The following is a 26,910-nucleotide window of genomic DNA, read 5'->3' on the forward strand; positions in this document are numbered from 1 at the left end:
TAATTTTATTTCCAATAGCAGGCTAATACTACCCTGGCTTCTACAACCATATTAAACAACAATAATAATTTCCCCTTAGAAATTGCATCTGCTTAACATATTATTAGAACAGATCTTGCATTATTTCTTCTTTTATTTTATTTTCAGCGATATTTTCAATTGTCAACTAGAGGCAATTGTTAGTTGCCACAAGTACTACTTATACATTTGCATCAATTTCAAAGGCAATTCAAGGTTCCTGGAAGCTCTGAAAAGGAAAAGTGTGTGGCTGGGGGTAGGGGGCGGGGTGATAGGAAAGTTCAAGAAAAAAAGTTGAGAGCACTAAATTAATAGCAATGCTAGACACTGTAACTGTTTCAGGGGAACGCAAGTATTATACCACACTGGTGTATTCTGCAGGAATCATAATATGCAGTGCTGCCCTAAGGCTATGATAAGGAGAACTCTGATTCAAAAAGATTGGACCCTTTTTATTTCTCAAATTACACGATTATCTCAAGCTTGATACGGACTGATCTAATATAACACAGATATCCACGTTTTTCGTTTGCCTCGCATTACTATTTTTGTAACCTATTCTGAAAATGTAATTAAACACTTTCAAAGAGTTTAATAGTTGACTGCCCTATTTAAGTTTTGTGAAATGAGTACTTTCTGAGCTCATCCCCAAATCCACCCATAAAATTTTATGCCACTTTGGCAGGGAGAATGTTTTAAATTTTTCCAACATAAACTTTTAAAGGAAGTCATAAAAGTGTGATAAAAACACTCCTCCCACACCCATGACATATTTTGTTTTAAAGGAAGTCATTAAAAATTTCCTGTCATGTACAATAATCAAAAAGGTGTGTCATTATCAATGCATCATACAAAGAAAATTCAGAAAGGAAAGCAACTCTTCCTATCCTTTCAACCCAAAGTTATGTTGTATTTTAGATAAGATACCAGTGTTAACATAAGAGCAACACAAAGGCACAGTATGTTTTTACACAGAGCCAATAAAAAGTCACATTTATCTACTTCCTTCAGAAGCAACAAATCCATGATAAACACTGCACTGTTCCTGAAACAAATTCTATCAGAAATTATGCATTATAAAATGGAAGAAAAGGCAAAGAGTACCTCATTAAGATTATTATTTTTTAAAAAAATTCTTTTCTTAAGATTTAGAAAAATCAAGCATAGCCATGCATAAAGGTAAAGGTAAAGGTACCCCTGCCCGTATGGGCCAGTCTTGACAGACTCTGGGGTTGTGCGCCCATCTCACTTAAGAGGCCAGGGGCCAGCGCTGTCCGGAGACACTTCCGGGTCACATGGCCAGTGTGACATCGCTGCTCTGGCGAGCCAGAGCTGCACACGGAAACGCCGTTTACCTTCCCGCTGGTAAGCGGTCCCTATTTATCTACTTGCACCCGGAGGTGCTTTCGAACTGCTAGGTTGGCAGGCGCTGGGACCGAGCAGCGGGAGCGCACCCCGCAGCAGGGATTCGAACCGCTGACCTTTCGATCAGCAAGTCCTAGGCGCTGAGGCTTTAACCCACAGCGCCACCTGTGTCCCTTATAGCCATGCATACTATTGTGTAAATATAAATATCAGCAACCTCAATCATCTAGTCACATTTTTTAGAATTTATTCTTTCCCCCCAAAAGACTTTGACAGCATACCAAGAAGATTCTCTAACGAATTCCTTATTTATAGGACAAACTGTAATAGAACTGTCATGCTTTACAATAGAATGCCACAGAGCCCCATGTCATAACCACAGAGACAATCTCACAGCTCTATTTTTTATTTATTTCATTTATATCCCACCTCTCTCCCAAGGCACTTCGCAGCATAAATTAAAAGAAACCACTAAAAATACACAAATATAAATATTAAAAAGCAAGTAAATAAGTAGTCCTATGAAAAACAGCACTAAAAAAACCTTAGGTAAAGGGACCCCTGACTGTTAGGTCCAGTCGCGGACAACTGGGGTTGCAGCGCTCATCTCGCTTTATTGGCTGAGGTAGCCGGCATACAGCTTTCAGGTCATGTGGCTAGCATGACTAAGCCGCTTCTGGCGAACCAGAGCAGTGCACGGAAATGCCATTTACCTTCCCGCCAGAGTGATACCTATTTATCTACTTGCACTTTGACATGCTTTCAAACTGCTAGGTTGGCAGGAGCTGGGACCGAGCAACGGGAGCTCACCCTGTTGCGGGGATTCGAACCACCGACCTTCTGATCGGCAAGCCCTAGGCTCCGTGGTTTAGACCACAGCACTACCCATGTCCCTTTAAAAAAACATTTAAAAAAAACCTTAAAACCATTCAAAAGCACAAGTACAACACCCATCCTTCCAAAATTCTGCCACAATAGCCAGTTCATGACCAAAGACCTGTTTAAACAAAAAAAATTTGCTCGCCAGTGAAAGGAAAGCAGAGAGGGTGCTATTGTGACCTCCCATGGAACGGAGTTCGCCCATCTGGGAGCAGCCACAAAGGACCTCTCTTGTGTCCTCACCATACATGCCTGTGTAGATGGAGGGACGAAGAAAAAGGCCTGTCCCGAAATTCTCAAAGCCCAGACAGGCTCATATAGGGAAATACAATCCTTCAGACAGCTTCTGTAATACTGATGAACTTGCCACTTAGCAACGTGCTCCTGTAGGAATGTCTCTCCAGCTTCAAAAACTATCATGAATAGAAAATGGGTCACTGGGTACTTACTGTGAAGTATCTTTTTCTGATGGACAAGTGATGTCCTGCTAGCCTAGACAGGAAAACCACCTGGTGAATTTGCATGCTGTCTCCTCCCCTCGCTCCCACTTTCTGGAGCTCTCCAGTTTCCATTGGGTGACTAAGTTTAAAGGATGTCCTTTGGAAACCTTGGAGTCCTATTTAACGAACATTATATTACGGAATAACCTTGAAAACTAAAACTTTATAACATGCACAACTATGCAGAGGCAGAGAGATGAGGAAGGCAGAGAAAGGCTCTGAAGCCTTTTCAGAATATAGGCTTACATAACGAAAGAGGAAGTTGCAGTGTGGAAGTGACTGGCTCTTACTGTCTATCAGAAAACAATCCTTCAAGCTAAGTACCCAATGACCCATTTTCCTGTTATGACTGGATCCAGTCACAATGGGATCTACCGGAGCCCAAAGTACTGCGGGGAGCACCTATAAGCCATTTGCTGAGAAGAAACTACCTTCTGAAGGAAACTCTGCCCTAAGGCAGCCTCTGATGAGGCATAAATGTCCATTTTGTAGTAAATGAGGAGGGTGCCCAGGTGGCTGTCCTACCGATCTCTCGAATTAGCAGCCAAGGCTCCCAAAGTCACCACTACCCTGGCAGAGTGGGCCATAAATGCTGGGCATCATAGGCCAGGATGATGGAGGCCTTAATCCAGCTGGTTATGGTGGTCTCTTGGGCCTTCTTTCGCAACATCTTCGGGTGATGAGTGACAAAAAGGTTGTGTGAAAGCCACAAGTCTTTATGTGTCTGAGGTCAATTCTGGCAGTCAATAGAAAGGCTAAGGATAAGGGAGCCTACTCCACTGTCAAGAGAAGCATATGTCAAACGGATGCCATCCTTTTATAGGATTATATGTCCCAATCTTTCCCCATTGTGATCTCTCTCTCTCTCTCTCTCTCTCTCTCTCTCTCTCTCCCCCTCCCTCACACACACACACACACACACACACACACACACACAGTGTGAACCTCCAGAATATATTTTGTATAGTTAAGTTTTTACCTCTATCTTCAGTACATTTTATTTTATTTTATTTTATTGATATGACTAGTGGTTGGTGCAAATAAAGATTCTTCTGATGATGTAGAACACACACACAAAACTCCCTGCAGGATGGCTATTGAACACTTCTAAGAGTCTGCTGAAGGATGAACCACCAAGAGACTAACTGCATGTATAGAATCCAGTGTCATGCATTCAAGGGCTCTGGTTAATTAAAATGATATCAGATAATCGCAACACGGGGTTGTGATTAATAAATGTTATGAGGTTTTTTTGGAATGATATTAAAATTGTATCATAAATGTTTTTAAAGGAATTTGCTTTAACTGGCCACTGAAGGAATTATTATTATTATTATTAACAGCTGATAGTTTTGATAACTAAGATGTAATTTAACTACTGAAAAGTAATCATTATTCACTTTATCAATGCCAATTACCTTGATAATTATTATATTGTTATAAAATGCAACAGTAAAGACAAATCATGGTGTGTCTTTGATCTATCATGTTCACAGGCTGAAGGAATGTTCTGCAATATAAAAGTTTGTTTCAAACTAAACTAAAGAGAACACATTTAGAAATTTTATTTTACAAAGATAATGTGTTTATAACATGAGCAAACAGCTGTCACTCATATCTGAGTAGAGAATTCCTTGTGGAAAAGAATGTAAACCTGAAATTATTCTTCCCCACTTTTGGGGAAGTTTCCCTAGTTTCTTACCATGATCAAGTATTATCAGCTGGGCTCCAGACTGTATGTTTCCCACATCATTGTCTGCAATACACTGATAAAATCCTTCATCCGATTTCACTAGACCTAAAACTTGTAGGTCATGCTCATTCTAAAAGAGAACACATACATGGCATAATATAATATTCACTAAAATGGGGAAGTCGAAACTACAAAGGCTTCAAAGGGTGGGGGAAACGTGGGAAACAATGTTTTTATGCCTCATGACACTTCTAAATTACATCTGTGTTCAAGAGCTCTTGGACTTCAGTGCTCAACTTCCACAACATCAAGATCAGCACAACTGTTAGAAAAACAGCAATGTTTGTCAACCATTAATGGGCACTGACAGAAATGCTGTATGTACTAAACAGTGTTCTATTCTAATTGAAAATGGTTCTAAATTAACACAGCTCAGCTCCCGAAAAGACCTAAAAAGACCATCAATGGAAAATGAAACTGGTCAGGAGTGCCTGTCCCACCTTCTGAAGGATGGTGATGATGATGCTTAACCTTTTAGGCCCATTTTTCCAAATGGAATGCAACAAACACCCCAAAGATGGGAGAGATACTTCACAAAGCACATTCACATGAGGCATTAGAATAAGCTTTCAGTGTCCTAGCATGAGGATGCAACCTATTGTCACATCGGCAAGGTCTGCCATACTTTTTTTATTGATAAAGTATAATTAGGTGTGGGTGAACTTGTATGACCAACATATTTTCTACCATACCGCATCACAAAATTGATCCTCTAAATTTAAAGGGTCTTTCTGCCTATCTAGGTTCAAACTATTGTGACTATGCAGTTATTGGAGAGAGAAAAATTAAAACTGATAGTTTGGTGGCTCAAGCATACATTGATTAATGTACCCAATTTAGCACTATATACGCTTAGTTAAAACACAAGGAAATCAAGCCATAGGATACATACTAAAGATATACTTACTACAATTTTAAAGTAGTCACTAGGGATCACCACATCTCCATTCTTTACCCACTTCACTGTTGGAGTTGGCTTCCCAGTCACATCACATTCAAACACAATATCCATGGATTCATGAGCATATATATTAGAGGGTTGCTTCAGAAACTCAGGAGGAGCTTTAAATAAAAATAAGAAAAGCACTTACAGATTACTGATCAAATATGGCATACACTGTTCAACCATTTCATATGACAAAACTGAGTAGAGAAGCAGACTAAATATATATTGTAGCTATATATGTCTTGTAAAGAAATGTATTAGATTACCAGCTTTCAAAAATAATTGCTATTGCTCAAGATCAAGTAATCAAGTAGTTCAATTTCAGTAGGAATGACAATCTATTAAACTTTTAACTTATCTTTTGCCTCTTAACAGATTAAATAAATTAAAATACATCAAGTGATACCTTTGAGAAACGGATGCAAGTACATTGCAAGATAAATTTCATAAATAAAAGCAACTTGCTCATTGTTAGAAGGAAAAGTCGTCTTTAGTATTCTTCATCATAGAAGCCTTCAAAAATAAACTTGTAACCCTAATTAGAATTGTGCCTTACCAGTTAAGTAACTAAAACTTTAGCTGGTTAATGTAGCAATTGAAGTTACAGCCCTAATTTTAAATATTTATTTTATATTTCAACAGACTGGAGATTATGATTAAGGGCAAAGAAGGCATTGCAGAGCACCAGAACCTAAATAAAAGCTGCCCCAAATGACTGTTTCTTTAACATTTGAATGGATTAAGCTACCAAGCTGCAATAGCACTAAAATAATCTGTTGCAGATGGGGAACAACTTAAACCAAACAGAATTGTGCAATGGGAAAGGAACAAGAGGCATAAGATAACAACCAGAAATCTGAAGTGTCTTGCTTATCAAATAACATGATGGGTGAGTAATATTTTTAGTTTCTATGAGAAGGTCCAAATACAAATCTGTTTAATGAGGGGAACACCATTCCCAGTGCTAAATTCAAGCATATGCCTGAATTCCATCCTCAATGGGTCTTGCTTTAATACAATTAAGTTTTGTTTTGTTTTGTATCTTAATTTTCATAGGATTATTTGCTTCCGTACACTCGGGTGGGTTGGAGGCAAGTAAAGCCATGTTCTTCGTGAAAGTTGAACATAAAATACTCAAATTCATTAGACATTCTTCTCCATTTACAAGTTTGAATGTTTTTAAAAGTTATTTTTGTAGCTTAACTATATTAGTATTCAGTACACATAGCAATTAAGCACAAGTACAGATGTTTGTGGTAAACAAGTTAAATGGATAACCAGAGAGCAAACAAGCCAATTACATAAAATACAATTTTATTGGAAAATCACATGTTTTAGCACCAGACAATTATATTTCAAAGCAGCCTTGGGTGTTTACTCTTTCCACTTCACCTTTCCTAGTGACACTATCACCCAGAGAACAAGTATATATAATGAACTATTGATTTTACTGTGATGGGTTAAAATTATGCACATTTTATTAAGCTTACATACATGGAAATTATGCAGTCCATGAAAAGAAAGTCAAAGCCTCAGACATCTGCTTTCAACCCTTACACTATGACAGCCTTTCATTCATTTGTGGTAGGTTTGCATAAGCGACAGGTTGCATTTCTTATACCAAGGCAAAAGAAAACTTTTTAAATCTCCTTCCCACCCGCAACTGAGCCTTTGGTCAAAAGCATCACTATGTTTTAATATATCATTGTACTGTATTTTAATATATCATTGTATTTTAATATTCTGCTGGAAGCCGTTAAATGTTTTGTTCAAAAAATACTCCTACAAGACTGGCAAACGGTCTCTTTCATGAAGCAGCAGCTGGTATAAAGCTTCAATAATATATAAAGCTCCAGTTTTTAAGATATTGCCGAAGAATTGATGCTTTTGAATTATGGTGCTGGAGGAGACTCTTGAGAGTCCCATGGACTGCAAGAAGATCAAACCTCTCCATTCTGAAGGAAATCAGCCCTGAGTGCTCACTGGAAGGACAGATCGTGAAGCTGAGGCTCCAATACTTTGGCCACCTCATGAGAAGAGAAGACTCTCTGGAAAAGACCCTGATATTGGGAAAGATGGAGGGCACAAGGAGAAGGGGACGGCAGAGGATGAGATGGTTGGACAGTGTTCTTGAAGCTACCAGCATGAGTCTGACCAAACTGCGGGAGGCAGTGGAAGACAGGAGTGCCTGGCATGCTCTGGTCCATGGGGTCACGAAGAGTTGGACACGACTAAACAACTAAACAACAACAAAGCTGAAATGCAGGGCTAACGCAATTCCCTCAACTCAGTATCAGTGTCTTTACTGCAGATATTCTAGACCCATATCAACAGCTAATTTAGCCATATTTTTTGTCCCTTAGGACTTCTCAAGAACCCTTACAAAAGCAACAATTTTGCAAAATGGCATGTGTCATTGATAACATTGTTTTAAGTCTCTTAACGCTGTTAAGAAACTTAAAACAGTTTCGGAAAATAAGTGCAACTACTCTGCATCTATTCTTTAAAGGAAGTTAACTAAAAATGTAACAAAATAAAAGCAAATTAAAAGAGATTAGATTCTCCTTGAGAGAAAGTTAGTAAATCCAGGAAGAATTGCTCTAGGGAACTAATAGAGTAAACTGAATCTTATTAATCCTGTTAGAATTATTTGCAGCTTTGATGCAGCTGATCATGAAATTATTTGGGAATACAACTTTGCGTTTGGAAGGGATTTAGGGAACTGCTTGTTAAAAATTCTGCCCACTATTGGCAGAGAGGACGCTCAAGGGTGGCGATGGGTAATTATTTAACATGGTTAGGGATGCTTCCAATGTGGTTCTACAAGTTGTTGCTGTGTTCCCAAGTTGTGTTCAATATGAATACATGGCGGCTTGGTGAGATTATATTTCTGTATGATGTTCAATGCTAGCAGAATACTGGTAACACACACCTCTCTTCCTGCTTTTCATCTAGCCCTGTGCACTAATGTAGTCTTCCAATGACTGGTCATGTTAGGGAATTAGATGTATGCAAGCTGACAAATGAAATTCAGACATGACTGAATCAGCTGGTTTTGTGACTTGGGAGGGAACTGAGATTCCTGTCACATCTGGGAGTTGACTCCCTGTGGTCCGTCTGGATCAGTGTTTCTCAACCTTTGATCCCCAGATGTTGTTGGACTACAACTCCCATCATCCCTAAGCACTGGCCTTGCTAGCTAGGAGTGATGGGAGTTTTAGTTCAACCACATCTGGGGACCCACGGTTGAGAAAGGCTGGTCTAGATACTCAGGTTGCAACAGGGGCCAAAATGCTTAATTCAAGTGGGAGGAGCAAAAATGCAGTTAAATTTTAAATCTCTCAGTACAAGTTTTTACTTTCTTCTGTAAATCTGTATGATCAGAATTCAAAACATGTTTGCTCAGTCTGTTGTATTTTGTGCTTAATGCAAAACTCTTAAAAATAGATAGATTTAAAGATGTCATACCACTCAACTGGAAACCAACCATTTCCATGTAGTTTACGTCATAATATTTACAGGAAACTCTGGAGACCCAAGTAGAATGAATGAGAAATATAAAGTATTCCCCAGTTGAAAAGTGAACTTATAACCTTGTCAGCATATGTCTGTCTCCATGTAATTTCCTGTGTTTAACCGATTAAATGAATGCCACCTTCTGATAATCTACGTAAAGGAAATTCATCCATTTTATTTTCAGTGTCTAAATGAGATCAGACTACATCCCCCACCCTGTCCCAACACCTTTGTATTACACACGAACCTAACATGGAAAAACACTGCACAATAATCTTAACACCTTAGACCTATAGACATTTATGGGGGGGGTTGCAGGGGAAGGGTGGTGGCTGCTTCCTCCACTGTGTAAACCATAATGCTTTGATTACTTTTGGGGGGGGGGAGTGGTTAAGCAAGTTTCTGGCATTTGTAGAAAACAAAATTCTGAGGCACTATTCTTTTATTTTGTGAGAAACTAGACTACTCCAACCTTTCTGTGTTTTCTCCAAGCATGCAATTGAGCAGGCAGGTGGGCCTAGGCAGGTCTTCCCATGTCCCTTGTGTTGCCATTACCACTACCCATGAATGCTCACTCTACCTGAGCAAGGGCTGTTCATCATTGCTGTTGCCACCACCCAGTTTGCCCAGAACTCCCCCATCACTTCACAACTTGCCCCAATCCTGAAATCCTGCTGCCAAGAGCAGAAAGTGTTTTAACCCGGAGCAGTATGGTGTGAAGGGGGTAAAGACATTCTCCTGTTCATTCCTCTCTGCTTTAGGCCATGACAGCAGAATCTTGGGATTGGAGTGCTTGCTGAAGGGATAGGATGAGGCATTTTTAGGTTAACTGCGGGGGAATGGGGAATGGCAATCGGGTGGCGGGTAGGCAGGGATGAATGTGGGTAGAAAGAGCTGTGGGGGGTGGCAAGGGGGGTAGCTGGGGTTGAGGTTCAAACCTAAGTAACTATAGCTTGTGTAGCCCACAAAACCAGAATATGAAGTTAGCTTATGAATCTCTGCTTCAGTTAACCATGGTTTCTCATTACATCTGAACCCACTACCCTGGTTTTATCCTGGTTTGTTCTGGCACCCTGCCCCAAATGCTCACTAAGCTATCAAGGAAGGAAGGAAGAGCTGTTGAAATACTAAACATTATGCAAAACAAGCAACAGTTACATTGCACTGAGCTAGTGTATGTTGAATGTTGGTTCCTGGCTTAACCCTTAATTATAGGGATCAGTAGAAATTATTGTACCTCCTCTGCCCCATTAACAGTACATAATTTTAAGATATAGAAATTTGTGGTTTTGACTGTAATCTCTTGAAAAGTAGTTATATACCTTGTACAATCAGATCAGCTTGAGCTTCAATTGTTTCATTTCCATTCTCTGCAATACAGGTATATGTTCCAGCATCATCTTCTGTGATATCGTTGATCTTCAGAGTCCCTCCAGCCAGCAATAAATAATTTTTAGAACTGTGCAAAACAGGACAGATTGGTGAATTGTTTTTTTGAAAATTTCCTAAAGTCAATTTTTAAGGGCTTGTTCTTCGCAGAAATCAAAAGACATTCAATCTCTTAAAACTTTTGTACAGAATATGCCTGTGCCACAATTTTCTGAGGCAATTTAACATATTTATTTATCCAGAAGCAAGTGTTACAGTAGCATTCAGTACAGCAGAAACATACTCCTCCAGATCGCCTATATGAGTTTCTAGAGACCTAAGCGGCCTTTAAAAGGGTCAAGTCAAGCCACTATCTCCTCTTTAACGTAACCCATTCTACATAGAACTGAGTATTTCATCTAGCTTACAGACAGTGCTGTTTTCAGCTTCCACTCAGTACTGGCAGCAACAACAGTTGCAGGAAACACACTGCTAGGGCACACATGAGATCTTAATATCAAATTTTAAATACTCTTTCAGCTATATTCATTGAAGACAAGCTACTGAGGGCCTAGTTCAGGGACTGAAAGCTCCAAAACCAGCTGCTGAGCTGCTCAATGTGCAAATTTTGCTGAGTCAGTGAGCAGCTGGAAGGCCCCAGGTAACCCTTTATCTGCTGACCACATTCCCTTCTAAGTTAATTTTTATGGGCTTGCTTTTTGCAGAGATAAAAAGGCACTCGAATTCTCAAATATGAGCATTAAATGTTTTAGGCACTTGAGCTTTGCAGCCTTTATCTATGCATTAAACATATTATAATTACATAGGCAACAGAACAGACAGTTGGTCATTGTCATATAACATAGCAGTCACTATCAAAAGGAAAGTCGGACTTAGTCCAATTGAGTTGTGATTAATGTGCTTACACAGTTACAACAAGCCCACCTGGCAATCTCCCAGAATAATCAGCTTCCTCCATCAATAAAACATGGCAGAGAGTAGGGGTTTTTAGGATGGGAAGAGGTAGCAGAGAGGTAAGAGCTGATGTAACACCAGAACAACTACCCACCTTTCTGTAACAAGCTCTTCTTCATTTCGTGTCCATCTGATAACAGGAATGGGAATGCCTGTAGCAACACATGGCAAAACGGCATTCTGCCCAGTAATTTTGGTAAGTGAAGAAGGCTGCCTCAGGAACACCTGATTTGAGACAACTTCAGACTCTGTAAATATTGAGATAAGAAAGTCCAAGGTTATTATAGTAAAAATAAATGTAAAGTGATATTAAGAAAACACAGTAATTATGGATGCAATGCTCTAGTCCAGGCTGTTCCAGACTTGCTTCTTCATACATACTGATCATTACAACTAAAGCTTTGCTAAGAAATAACCAAGGCAATTTCTGTTAGAAACTTTTCTCAGAAAATGGCCACCACCAGTAAATAACTATACTAGACAAAAATATTTGACATAGGCATAAATATTGATCTCTGCATACTTTGCTGTCTTGACCATGTGGGCAAAAGTCTCTTGAAAAAAATTCATTACAAGAAAATTATGTTACTATTGAAGAGTCCTTTTTAAGGAAAACCAGCCTTTTTAAAGTAAGCTTTTATAAGTACAACTCCCAGGGATCTACAGAATACATTGAGATGGCTAACTTTAAATGACAAAGAGCAACTTGACAGAACCTATCTGCCAGCAATTAAATAATCTTACTAGTGTGTTGCAATCTAGGAAAGAAAAATCTGAGCACATATACCTTTACCTGGAAGAACTTTAATCTCTGCTTCATCACTGTATTTGGGAGAACCACCAATTTCAATAATACAACAGTATGTTCCGCCATCTTCATCGGTAGCATTACTAATAATTAAAGCTCCACTTGGCAATTTGAATACGCGGTCATCGAGAAAGAGTGGCTCATGATCTAGCTCCCACCTTACAAAGGGTGCTAGATCAGCATTTACTTCACAATTAAGAACTATGCTGTTTCCTCTATAGACTGATGCTGACTCCGGTTGACTGATGAATCTTGGAAGTCCTAAAAAGAAAAGAAAAAAAACACATGTAAGGTTGTGCATCTGTACTTTTCCTTATTTTTTCTTTCTTGCAGTCATATGTTTGCTTACAATGCAGCAGAATGTCAACTATACTTCCATTATGAAAAATAGGTTGACTCATTAGCCTACTGTCCAGGATTGTTCATAAGCATATCCTATTGTGAAGCATAGGTTTGTCCACAAGCTCAGCTATCAAGCTCCCTTTGATTACATTACTCCAGAATGAAATAATGGATACTTAGCTCATGGACTTGCTCTAAGTTACATATTTAACTCAATAATAATATCATTTAAGTTATGCACTGACTGTATTGAGCAGAACAAAATTTAAAAACTGGTAGAAGAGCTGTAAAGTTCCTGATTTCAGTTGGAAAATATTGCCATACTAAAATATAAAAACATATCCCTTCTCCCCTTTCAACAATTAAGATGAAATATATATAAATCCATTTAGACGGCTTTTAACTATGTGCTACTTCCACGTTTCCAATTTATGCAACGGAGACATATCTCTGCCAGTGAATCACAGTCTTAGGGAATGAGGCAGCCTGTGGAATCTGCACAGATGACATCCCTTAATGCAGAGGTGGGGAACTTCATGGCCAAGGGCAAAATGCAGCCCTCCAGGTCTCTGCTTTGGGGCTCTCTATAGGCCATACCTCCTCTCCAGGTCACATCCCACAATGACCTTTGCACCCACCTCAGGTGCTTTTGCCTGTCTGTAATGTCTCCTTGAATTGATATACAGTGGTACCTTGGTTTACAACCATAATCCGTTCTGGAGCTCCGTTTGTAAACCAAAACAGGTTGTAAGCCAAGGCATGCTTTCACCAATGGGGCTTCCAAAAATTTTTGTTCGTAATCCAAAAAAATGGGTTGTAATCCAAAAAAAGGTTGCAAACCAGGACATGCACTTCCGGGTTTAATGTGTTTGTAATCCAAAACGTATACAAACCAAGACATATGCAAACCAAGGTACCACTGTAATGCCTTTTGCTTATCTGAATGGAGCGATGGGATGGGGTATAGAAACCTCTCTGTTTTTTGTACGGTTGGAAAGTAGCCTACTGTACAAAAGTAAGTGTCACATCTAGGGCTGGGCAATGTTGGGTTTTCAACATCACAGTGTATCGCCAGCCAAACATCGCAGTTTGGTGATAAACTGCAATGTTGAAAAAAGCTGCATTGGTTCCAGCCGGCAATGTGCCCGGTGAAACTGCCACAGCTCTCATCATGGGAGCTGAGGCGCTTTCACCTCCACACCTCATGGGCTGCTGTGTCCAATACAGCTGGCCCCAGCCCACTTCTCACCTCGGGGGCAGAAAGGCTCCTGCCCTCAGCTGAGAGAGCCCCGAGTCCCCTGCCACTCGCACACAACCAGCAGGGGACTCAGGCTCCTTGGCCAGGCTCCACTGGGGGTGGGAGAGCTCCTGCCCCCAGTGGAGCCAGCCCCAGTGTTCCTGCCACTCACGCTTGAGCAGCAAGGACCTTGGGGCTCCTTGGCCAGGCTGCCTTCATTGGTGTGGGGGGCAGGCAAGTTACCTTGCCCGCTTGCCCCTCACTCCCCGAAGACCGACCAGGTAACAGTAGCCAAGTGCAAGCAGGAGTGGAGTCGGGGCTCACTCAGCTGCGAAGGGTAGGCTTCACACTTCCCAGCCCCAATCCCACTCCTATTCACCATGCAAGCAAGAGCAGAGGTGGGGCTCTCTCAACTGGGGAGGAGGAGCACTTTAAGGGAGCAAAAATTGACCATGGTATCATCCTGGACCCACTCAGTGGGATATAACCATTGTGTTATGGTAGTTCTGTTTGTAGCTTAAGGGGTGGGTTCGGAGAGTAGCACTGGGTGGGTGTTCTTTGGCCCTCTGGTACTTGTGCAATGGGGTTTCCACAGAGTACTATCCTATTCCCGGTGCTCTTTAACATCTAGATGAAGCAGTTGGGAGTGGTTATTGGAGTCATGGAGCAAGGTGTCACCAGTATACTGATGACACACAGGTTTACTTCATCATAAGATTTATTATTATTATTATTATTACTACTACTACTACTATATTTGTATACTACCCTATATCCATAGATCTCAGGGAGGTTCATGGAAAGACTAAGGTTCCTTGGGTGGGTGGTTCCCATATCCAGGATATAGGCAAGTTACCTGTTCTGTTTACTGTATGATTTTTGAACCTGATTTTTTTATGAATAGTACATAAATATTTTAATATTAAATAAATAAATCAACTGTAAAAGTATTTGACCTTAAAAGAAAAGGGAAGTGGACAATGAATTTAATTTTTTTATTTATAAAAATTATCCCACCCTTCCTTTCAAAGGAGCCCAGAGAGGCATTAAACTTTATAATTTAATTAAAGATTACAAAGTTCTAAAATTTAAAATTTAGTTTCCTATATTATAAAACTGTTTCAGTTATTCCATATTTTGGGTGAGGTGAGGAAACAAGGTCATATTTTAGAGTAGGGCTATTGTCTCAGCCAAACATTTCCTGGACACAAATTCCCATTAAAAAGTCAACATGGTATGATTATGGAAAAACAAAAATGAAATGAGCATGCGTTTATAAAAAATGGAGAAAAAAGAAAAACATCTGAAACACCAGGTTTATGGCTTTTTAGCTCCTATCTGAAGTGTTAGCCATTGTTTTTATCATTTATTCTTAAATACATATAAGTACAGTGTTTTGCTTTACTGCTGACAATAGTTATTGCACACGTCCATTTTAAAGTAACATTTTCTTCATATACGTCCCATATTAGAATAAGGTGCTTCGTGACAGTTGTTGAGCTTTTTTTGCCAAAGTTGTTTGTTTGTTTTGCGAGGGCAAAGTTATTGAGTTTTGTTTGGCTGATTGCACTATTCCATATATGTCCAGGAAATTTGTATGGCAACCCTAAATATACAGTCCATGAATTATAACCACTACATACTCTGTGAAAGTGAACAGTCAAAGTTTCCACTAACTGCTGTATACAAGTGATTAGTACTCCACAAAAGACTATCACTATCACATTTGATGACCCTAATTCAACAGAAATGAGAATTGACATAGTCTACACAGCTCAGTTGCAAATCATGAAAACCATATTAAATTTTTCCCTCTACCATGTACAAAATCTGACAAGCCACTTTCTCTCAGCATTAGCCTCCACTTGCATCTATTCATCCTACAAGGTTATAAGGATACAAGGCATTTATATGATTATGTAAATTGTTACATAAATTCCAAATTTTCCAATGGCAGCATCCTGACTGTATAATTCACTCCCAAAGAATGTGAAACAAGCCCCATTCTTGATAGCAGTGAAAATATTCCATGTGGTCTTAATAGTTTTTAATGCAGGACTAAAAGTCTGAATTCTCCTCCTCTTGATTTTACAATTTTAGCTTTAAATTTTGTTACCTTTGCGTAATCCAACTATTTGACTTGGCAAGCCTTTCGACAATTGCTGCTCATCTCAGAAAAAGCACAAGAAAAAGTAGATCTTTTTCAGCCTTATCCCTCCTACTCCGCAATAGCAGCTATTTTATAATAGCTGGTCACAAAATATAGCAAATTACACAGAGGTAATGCTTTACACTAGGCTCCTTTGGACAAAGGTGTTGGGTAAATATCTAACTAATAATAATAATAATACTCTGCAACTAGGGTTCTTGTAAGTAGCATATCGCTGTAGATTCATCTCATTAGATGAGGTAAATATTGTCATCCACCAACCATTTTCTCTATAGAACTTAAGCAATAACTAAAATTTTCTGTTCACTGTGATCCAGGAAATATTTTAAGAATTAGTCTATAATACAAGCAATTAAACTCAGCAAAGGCCACAAGCTTTCTGTATCACAGGGAGTGATAGGAACCAAATATTCTGATGGGCACATGCGTAGCACCCTCCATCTCTTCTTCATCTTTGCAAAGTCAATTTGAAAGACTGAAACTGCTTCACAGATTAAAGGAATGAAGCTCCAAGCAGCAGGAACCTACTGCCAGTTTTGAAGCTTTGTTAAAGCTCCACAAGTATTGCACTTTTCCTCCTCACAGTAATAATCATGATGGCAGGGAAGATAAAAACCATGACATGACATGATTGTATGATGGTGTTGTGTTCCATGGGCAGCGAGACAATGCTACAGGGGCAATACTACAATCTGTATAAGGAGAATGCACTAGTCTCTTTTTACCATTTGTTAATTTACAAATATTCAAGATGGATATGGGTGGAGGGGAGGAATTCTTGAAGCATACAGTATTAACTAATAAGCCTGAATCAGATTACCATACAGCAACACCTCCCCTGCTACCCAGCTTATCCTTTCCCCAAACTCTCAAGGGTGTAAAATTCCCAAGGCTAGCAGAGATTCCAAGTCATTAAGGACCATTAAAGTCCTTACATCCCCAATCGACCATCAAGTTTGTCAGGCAAAAGCCCAGGACAGACCCGTTTATGCTAATTGGGCCATCAAACTCATTATACTGGAGATAAAAATCAAGCACTTGTGCCTTGTGTTCTTCCTTTTGTCACAATTTAATACACGCAATGTTTGAATTTTAAAAAGCAGCAAATGTTGCTGGGTTGTGGAAGCAATTCATTACCCAAAGCTTTTTATTAAGCAAAGAAAACAACCCTGAGAGGAGCTTATAGTTCATTAGGGAAATGAAAGAAAAAGCTACATTAGTCAAGTTTTTCCAATCTAAAACCACTATAAGGTTCTTTTCCCCTTGTTTCTCCATTCTCTGTGACAAAATAAAATTCTGAGGTGTAGGATGCAACAGTCTGCATAATGCCACATCATTTATGAAATATAACAGATAAGTAAAGTAGAGACCTACAAAAACACATGTGGAGAAACAAAGAAGAACAGTCCTTTGGCCCTTCACTATCATTTATGCAGAGCAACTGACTTCTGAACCTTGTTGTGTGGATAGTGTGTTAGGGAGTTGCCTGTGCAGCAGCACACCAAATACACTGTGATAGCAAGGTGGGGGGACCCCTCAGACAGAAAGTCCACTAAAAAAATCCCTTCACATACAATGCAGGCAGGATGTTGTCTGTGGAACTGAGGGGCCAACATTTGTGAGATGGGATAAGCACAAGAAAGGAAACAACTTTAAAATACTCACCAGCTACTGTGAGCTTAGCTGTTCTGCTTACAATGGTTCCAAGGCTTTCCACAGTTGCAACACACTGATAATGCCCTTCATCAGGCTTATTGTGCTTAGAATGCACTACACTGTTGATTAATAAAGATCCATCTGGTAGCAACTGGCGTCGGTCATCTGACACCAAGTTTAAGAAAGTCCCATCCTTTTTCCATTCGATTTTTGGAGATGACTCACAATAAGCTGAACAATTCAGTATAACAGATGAAGCTCTAACTGACAGAGTGTCCACTGGCTCCACAGTAAAATAAAATGGAGTAAAAGTCCTCACTGTGGGTCCTGCAAAACACAAGAGAAATGAATAGTTTTTAAATGCTTCTCAGATATCCTAAATATTTATTTTACAACAATTGAATAATGTTCCTTACATTCTGATATGTTAACTGCTTTTGGTAGTAAATATTTGAAATAAATATATGCTTTGATACCCTGTGTAACGGAACCAATATCATCTTCATCAAAAATATTTACATTTTCCATCTCATGAAGAAACTACCATAGGTTCTAGAAAGGACTATGAACTTGGTGGTTAAATAGGCAATCGTGCTTAGCATGCATATGTTTACAGAGGTGTATATATTTCACAAATATCACACACACACACACACACACACGAAAGTTACTTAGAAGTATAAGCCATGAGGCATATGGCTTGTAAGTCCAAAGTTTGGCTTAAGCTGCTTGATAATATAAAACATCCTTTTGCAGTCTGCTGCCCTCCAGACTACCTGAGCCAACATGGTCAATGGTGAAGGACAATGGGAGTTGTTAGCCAAAACATCTGGAAGGCACAAAGTTGAAGAAGGCCAGTATAAGGGTCCTGTTGAGTTGCAAACCATAAATATTACCCGTCTTGTCCAAAGAGAAAGATTATAAAATAAGGTTGCCAGATTTCCTCTTTTCCAGGGGACAGTCCCCAGATTTACAAATCAGTCCCCTGACAAATTCCATCTATTTGCTATTGTTCTCGTTCTCTCCCTCTCCCTCTCTCTCATTTTTTAAAGCTAAGTCTACCAATACCTGTTTGCCAAGACAAATTAATGCAACTCCACATGCTGGGGGCAAACAGGGGGTTGCTATCATGACCTGCATATAAACTCCTGAAGCCCCAGAGCCACCTGGCTGTTATTTCTTGGCACTGGAACACTGGAACAGATGGCCCTTGGCCTAATCTAGCAAAACAATTTTTATAGTCTTATGAAGTTTTGCATGTTCTCTCTCACACTGAAAATTTAAAGTGAAGCCACATCCTCTCCATAATAATTTAACGTACAATATGTTCTGTTTTTTCTAGAAAAGCTTTATCCCTCTTTGTGTAACCAGGGTCTGTCATACAAGAAATTAAATTGTTTTGTAAATATACTTTACATTAAATGAGAACATTAATGTTTTTTCATGAAGCTTTCCCCAAGCTGCCTTAGCCTTCACATAGTTTAATCAAAGGTAACTTGCCTTTAATTGCAGCAGAGCCTTAACATTCAAGACTAACAGTATCTTTGCTAAGAAATTTGTTCTCTACTGAACGAGGGCTAAATAACCTGACTGGAATACATGGTGAATACACATTTTAAGTTAATCATATTCTCGGTATACAGTTCCTTAATGTATACTGCCTTCCAACAGAAGGGAGGGCAAATATATTAAGTAGTTTTAATCATGTGATTAGAACAGTGGGTCCAACCCAACCTTACTGGTATGGCAACCCACAAGTCAAAGTAAGTATGGTGCCACTGATTTATTGTCACGAGAAGGTCGGACCTTAGAACTTCTGGGAGTGTAAGTATGCATACTTTGAAAATTGCCTCTCCCACACACCCAACTTCCTGTGTCCCCTCACACTTTTCTACTGAATTTGTGGTGAACTTTTAATTAAAAAGTTAATAAAGATAAAAAATACATAATATAAATCAAAGTGCTTAACATTTTATAGATACACCAAGGGCAGCATATCAGTGGGTGGACACAGTGGACATAGCCCAAGTAAGTCTGTCCAACCTGTACTCACTCTCATGTGTGCATTCCCATATACAGTGGAACCTTGGTTCTCAAACGGCTTAGTTGAAGAACAAATCAGCTCCTGAACGCCGAAAACCCGAAGTGTGTGTTCCGGTTTTTGAATTTTTTCAGAAGTCGAACATCTGACGTGGCTTCCACCTGAGTACAGGAAGCTCCTGTAGCCAATTGGAAGCTGCACCTTGGTTTTCGAACAGTTTCGGGAATCGATCGGACTTCCGGAACGGATTAAGTTTGAGAACCAAGGTTCCACTGTAGTTGATATAGCTGAGCAGCAGCAAAGAGAGGGCTGATCTTTTGGGAACTGCCACTTCAAGATGCTCCAGGTTCTTTGAGGCAACAACTCCAACATTGCTGACTTCCACTGACCGATGAGAAAGGTAAGACAAGATATTAAGAAGTCTCCTCTATCTTAGCTAAGCAAAGGGGAAATATTGGAGCATTCCTTCCCATTTCTTGCTCAACAAGGCTCAAACCTAAAGTATGGTGTTGATCTCCAAAAACTGAGGTAGGGACCTGAGATTTTGAAATGTTATACCCAGCTATGTTGTGCAGTCAATTTCAGCAATGTTCCTTACACTGAATGAATTATTCAACAATTCAGTCATTCATTCATTTTAAAAAAACCTACCCATATCTCATTGTTAAACAGCTAAAGCAAAGCTGGGGGGATAAACAATGGATGTCACTCGTGTAATTTTAATTATTTTTCATTCAGCAAACTCTATGATAAGAATTTCAAGTTCTTACTCCATGAAACTGAACTTTGAAAATTTAAACTGAACAAATTTAAAATGTAAAACATTTGAACACAAACTTTTTTTTTTTTTGCAAAGTTGTAATAGACTTTCATAAAGTAAACAAGTGCTGAACACTATTTAGGACATCTACTTCATTCCTGATTCTCTTAAAAACTGGAAGGGGGACAGCACTCAGGTTTGAAAATTATTTCCTGAATTTTCCTTCCAACATTTGTTTTGATATTTCCAAGCATATACATATTTAGCATTTATCACTTCCTCTTTGAACAGAAGTGAAGGGATCAAAACAAATACTTATGTTCTGAAAGTACATGCCACATTTTACTGAACATGAACAGAAGACATGTACTGCTTGCTGCAAAGGCAGGGCAGACTGAGGTATTCTGGGAGCTCCATCTCTTTCCTGTCTTTGCTCCTGGTGGGTCCTAAAGCCCAACCTGACAGTCTCGCTCCCACTACAGGAGATTATAGAAACATGTCCTGTTTTCTATGGGGTTTTTTCTCCCACCAGTCTTCCACACACATAAATATATTACTACTACTACTTATATTTATTAAAATAAGCTTGGGAAAAGAGAAATGTGTTTGCCTCGAACAGTGCTGAATAAGCTAAACAAGCTATAGCTTAGGGCCCCACTCTCTTGGGCCCCCCTCCAAAAAAAAACTAAAGGAAAAAACCTGGATGTACATTTCCAAAATATAAGATAAAAAAACAAATAAAACCTACATACAGCAACAGTGTTTTGTGTTGTGTAGGCTCATATTTGTTATGTTCAAATGGCTTTAGATACCTATTAAGTCCATAAATTACCATATAGCATATATTCAACACAAAAAACAGCGACAATTTGTTGTTGACAAAGGACAGCTGGACTTATAAAGGGCCCCATTACCTACAGTAGCTTAGGGCCTCATCAAACCTAAATGCAGCTCTAGCCTGGAACCTAAAAATATGTAACAAAGGCACAAGGCAAGCCTCCCTGGGCAGAGCATTCCACAAGTGTGTAGCCACTGCAAAAAAGGCCTGTTCTCATGTTGCCACCCCCCAGACCTTTCATGGAGGAGGCACACCAAGAAGGGCATCAGATGATGATCACAGGGTCCAGGTCAGTTCATATGTGAAAAGACAGTCCTTAAAGTATTGTGGTTCTGAGCCATTTATTTATGACATTAGGCCAGTGCCTATAATTCTATGTAAAGCCCCATGAGTCATTCATGAAACAGGTCAATACTCTAGGTGCCACTAGTGCCATCTGTGGGAGGATTGATTGGTATCATAAAAGGGGCATTTTCTGTGCCAGTTGTGTCAGTTCTTTATCTTGTTAATTGTTTTATTACAGTTTCAGTGTGGATTTTTAATGTTTAATGTTGCTAATATTTGTAAGAACCGCTTGGAGGGCTTCATGGGCAAAAAAAGAAAGCTAACATCTAAACTAATATTGTGTTTCTCCTGGCAGCTCTATAAACAAAACATTTTCTAGAATGATATTGTTTTCAGAAACAAAGCAAACATTTGCTTTTACACTTTTAGCATATCAAATTCAAAATGTACCATTAATTCTCACAGGTTGTATTTACATCTAGATCATAGGAATTTGATAAAATCCCACTAATGAAGAATAATCACACAAAACAGGCTAATCCTCCTGGAAAGAAACAAAGCTTATATCAGCTGAGTGGCCTGAGAAAGGAAGTATTGGTGCGTTTCCATCTGGCTATAGATTGAAAAACAGAAGCATGTTGATTTGTAAAGGGAAGCTCTTTTGACAACTGGAGCACTTGAAAAAAATGCTACTTGTTTTTAAATAACTGTCTGTGGGTAGATGCCCCTTTATAATACGGATGAAGCAGATGACATTGATTGAGTACTAATTGCCTAGGATACCAGGATAAACGTGCAACCTCTCCCCTTCTCCCTTAACAAGAGAAATTATGGTTTTCAATAGAGTACTCTGCCTGGGTGGCTGAGAAGCACGTTCTTTAATTAATGCCAAGAAACCTAAATACAGGTTGTCAATTTTTAGACAAGACAGATTTAGCTCTTAGTTATAAGGAACAGTGGTCTGGATTTGACCTGCTATGCTATATGAAATGAAAAAATCATTAGAGAAAGAATTCTGTATTCAAAGAGTAACTTAGAAGCTATTTACAACTAAGTTTTTCTTTGAGAGACTGACTATACATACTCAGTCTTACTGCATTTTGGCACTGCTTGATACTGTTGTATTGGAGGAGGGGGTGGACTTTTTCATTTACCCCTAAAGTAAATGCAATAAGAACAAAACTAAAAGGGGGGAGGGGGCTTGGTGGGAGAGGGAGGAAGTAAGTGGGAAACAGACTCAGGCAAAGTCCACTGGGCATGTATTTAATACAAAAAATTCCAAGTACGGCTATTGACATGGTTGATATTTTACTAGCAAATAACTGTTTAAGGCCAAATTTTTAGATTCTCCTTTAGAAATAATGGGCCTTGTCTTGGCCCCAACTTTGCTTTCCAAATTACTATTCACTATTAGACAGAAGTAATGAATATTTAGATTGCCTCTCGTACAAGCACTTTTGCTAGATGTTTTTCCCATCAAGAAACTTTGTAAATACAGTTGGACCTCTGGTTACGTACTTAATTCGTTCCAGAGGTCCATTCTTAACCTGAAACTGTTCTTAACCTGAAGCACCACTTTAGCTAATGAGGCCTCCTACTGCTCCCACGCTGCCGCTGCACAATTTCTGTTCTCATCCTGAAGCAAAGTTCTTAACCCGAGGTACTATTTCTTGGTTACCGGAGTCTGTAACCTGAAGCGTACGTAACCTGAGGTACCACTGTATACATTGGTAATTCTGGTTCAAACAAAAAGGCCTGGATGCATGGAGAAATTGTTAACACAATATTAAAATTATAGAAGAGTTTAGTGGCTCACTGGAAGAAAGCCTCTTTTCAAAACCACTTAACTCGTGTTTCTGATTTAAAAAGTGGAACAAAGAGTAAAATAATACCATTGGGAGCAGATATCAAATTGCTGGCTAACCTGTGATGTTTAATGTATTTCCCCCCTTTTGGTTTTAAAGTACCTATGTGAAATTTTTTTGGTCTGTTTATTTGTAAGTTGCTTTCGGTTGCCCAGGCCAAGATAAAGTGACTAAAAAATTTCAACAAATACTGTATTTACTTGAGTCTAATGCATCATCAAACCTAATGCGCACCTCAATCTTCAAAACCTTGAAATCCAAAAAGTATTTGCTGGCAAATGTAAATGCACCATTGAATCTAATGCACACCCTAATTTTCGCAACATAATTTGGCAAAAAAGAAAAAATGCATATTACAAATACAGTAAACAATCTGCTGAATGCTCCTGGACTACAACTCCCATCATCCACTGCAAATGGTCATGCTAGCTAGAGTTGATGTGAGTTGTCCAGCAATATATTGGAGAGCCACAAATTAGCCACCCTTGTCCTACACTATAAAAAGTACAGTTAATTGGAATGGTACTACAGGACCTCATAATTAGCATGCAAAGTCTGTGACATTTCAGTCTTAATGATTAAAAGGAAGCCACAGACAGCCTCTCAAGAAGCATTCAGTCCTTCGCCTACATTCCTTATGAGCATGTAGTTAGTGCAAACTGCAGTACTGTTTTCCCACAGATACAACTTGTAGTAATTGAGTGCCTTAAAGGCAGTTGTTTCAAGTTGCAGAGAGCGGGGAAACTTGAAAACTCTGGAAATCATACAAGCCTCCATGTTCAAGAGCAGAGAAAAAATACCAAAGTAAATCAAGGAGAAACAAAATTAAGATTTTTAATCTAAAACCAGTCATAACAGCAAAAATGGAATCTGCAAGATTTCATTTCAATATACTACACAAGTAGCATTAAACAAGTCAGAAACAATTCAAATTCATTAGAAACAAAAAGTGTGGGAAGTAGGACAAAGACATGATTCATAAAAATTGCTATCTTTGTTCTCTCTCTGTTAAAATGCAACATCGCAGCCACTAGATGGCACCAAACACAGTTATTTATATATGCAATGGATCTCAAAGGAAAAACGATCTTGCACTACTACAAGACTGTTCCTTCATTAGCAGTGTCAAACTCCTAGATGCCATTCCTTAATATAGAAACTTCAGTTACTGAAGCCCACTTTAATTTTTGTATTCTTCCTCCTTGTCTTAAAGACTAAGAATGAGTAATAATATAAGAATATCTCCGGAATTTAGAAGCTTGTTTACTAAAATGGGAAAATGAAAACTCCCAACACACAAATCCCCCCCCTCAAAATATATTGAACCAACCCCGGTAAAATGGTATATATTTTATTAACATGTGAATATGCTTTATACTGAGTAAGCCAAGCCTTGGTTCACTAAACCCAATACTGACTTGTTTAAAGGTACAAGCTCTGAGTGCCAGCTGGAGTTTTCCAACTGCTACTACCATAGAATATTTTATTGGAGATACTTTACATGCAGAAATCCCAGTATGTGATCTACCACTAAAATATGGCCCCTCCACAGCTGTGGAAATAACATCTTCATTGGACAGAGAATTGTGTGTGTACAAATAGGTACTGTGGTCATGATTCCCCAGCCTGATACAGAAGCCACCAGAACTGCATGCACATGGCCCTGTGATATAAGTCACAATATCGCAATCAGCTATTTTGGAGAGGAACAGAATTCACACCCTTGCAGCAATCAACAGCAGTTCCTTTTTGGCCTGCTAGCTCTCCCTTTAAATATTTAACACAGTCCAATGGCTTGAAAGTTGTGTTTCAGGATACATCTTTCTAAGGAGTGGAGTATTCAGTTTGCAGCTGGAGACAGAAGTCTAAACCCAAATGCCAAAATTGGAGATAATGCCCTAGCAGCCAAATCTTAAGGCTTAATAAGTGGGAGAAGCAGATTTTAAAAAAACAAAAACAATCTCTACCTTCCATGGGTAGATGAGCAGGGTGGGAGCAAGGATTTCTGCACATAGTTACCACCCTTCCCCAATAAGGAAGAAGTGGTGGAGTGCTCCATGAGTGAAGTGGCTGGTATACAGCCTGCTATTCTTAATCTGCCTATTCTAGGACTATATCCCAGTTCATGCTCTGAAACTTGTTTCTATGCATTATGGCCCCTCGCTGGATCATGATTCCTAGCCTGTTGGAGGTTGGGCAGAGGAGGAACTGAGAATTCCGCCTTCTAGCAGCACCCCAGTAAAGTGTTCGAAATTTGCCAGGTGCATTTTGCACCTAGCTATTGGCCATTTGTGACCAAGAGAAGATTCTCAGGTGCCAGGATGGCACCTCACGTCTCCACCATCTGGAGGTGCATACCTGGGGATCCTTGGTTCTAAACTGTTTTCACACACTGGCAAAACATCCTGTGGAATTCTATCCATTATATTTTATCTGTACAATGAGAATGAATTTCAGGAACCAAAAAGTCATACTGAAAAATATGACTTTCAAGCTGTCTGGCCCTAAAATGGTAACTAGGTGTTCCATTTTGGTGACCATAAAAGGCAAAAGATTTATACACTCTGAAAAGAAAGCAGAGTATGGTGACTGTAATCCTGGTTTAAGGAGCCATTTGGCGCCTAGCTTATATACCTGAATTTCTAAAACTGGTCATGACTCAGATATCATGAACTATTAGTGTTGTGGTTTGAAAACCTGGGATACTAACTAAAAGCTCTGTATCTGCCATATCCATGCTTCACTTTTTGTAAATGCTATGAAAGATAGACATGTTTCTATGCATATGCATTCATTATGTTGTTACAAGTGGCTGAATATTTCCACTAACGCAAGAAGAACACAATACTGTACAACACCCAAAATGTTATGTCCTGCTAAGAGGAATGAAGTATAGCAGTGTCAAGTCTAGGACTGCTGCCCAGCATGTCAGTCTCTCATGACAAACAGAGGGAAACTAGTTGAGAGTTTTTCCAATGTGACTTGCCTCCCTTTCATTGAGGTCAGAACAATTATGTATGACAACTTACTTCAAAGTATCATTCAAATCATGTTGAATCTCATTTGGGCTGCATAGTACTGCTGCTGCTGCTAGGAAAGGACACATCAGTCTATATCTCAGGTATTCATTGAGATAATGGTGGGGGGTTGCAATGAGCCAACAAGATGAAACAAAGCACATCAGGTGCAACAAATAACAGAATCCTGGCTTCTAGGGCAAACAATGGAAAAGTGTAGTATTGCATTCTGTGCTGATAAAGTTATTCTGTTAACTTAGCAAGCTACTGAATATTCCTTATTTCAGAATACTGTATACCCTTCTGTTAACTTTAACACACCATGAACTGAAGTTCTAAAAAAGTAACAGTGTTATGTGTAAAGAAATAAGACCTTGTGTGAAATCTCAATTTCAAGGGCATCCTTTGTTACACAGAATTAAACAACTTACAAGCACTTCACACAAAATACAATGTCATAATGCATGCATTAGAACTCATACCAATGCTTCATACAATGTGCTAAATAGTAGTAACATAAGCTTAGAGAGAGGATTGCAAATTAACATCACAAATGCTCAGTGATCCTAAA

General features: G+C 39.1%; 1 protein-coding gene across 8 annotated transcripts in view; it reads right to left on the reverse strand.

The window, feature by feature from the left end:
- NEO1 (neogenin 1) overlaps positions 1 to 26,910 on the reverse strand; it is a 105,182-nt gene that overhangs the window by 49,737 nt on the left and 28,535 nt on the right. For all 8 annotated transcript variants that reach the window (XM_081887592.1, XM_081887591.1, XM_081887589.1 and 5 more), the window contains exons 2-7: positions 17,543 to 17,860; positions 12,114 to 12,389; positions 11,415 to 11,568; positions 10,300 to 10,436; positions 5,423 to 5,577; positions 4,465 to 4,585 (exon numbers count right to left, since the gene is read on the reverse strand). In XM_081887592.1, the coding sequence (XP_081743718.1) occupies positions 4,465 to 4,585; positions 5,423 to 5,577; positions 10,300 to 10,436; positions 11,415 to 11,568; positions 12,114 to 12,389; positions 17,543 to 17,860 (1,161 nt within the window). The remainder of the gene's footprint in view (positions 1 to 4,464; positions 4,586 to 5,422; positions 5,578 to 10,299; positions 10,437 to 11,414; positions 11,569 to 12,113; positions 12,390 to 17,542; positions 17,861 to 26,910) is intronic.

The sequence above is a fragment of the Podarcis melisellensis genome (genome assembly GCF_964234715.1).
Source record: "Podarcis melisellensis genome assembly, chromosome: 14".
Lineage (NCBI taxonomy): Eukaryota > Metazoa > Chordata > Lepidosauria > Squamata > Lacertidae > Podarcis > Podarcis melisellensis.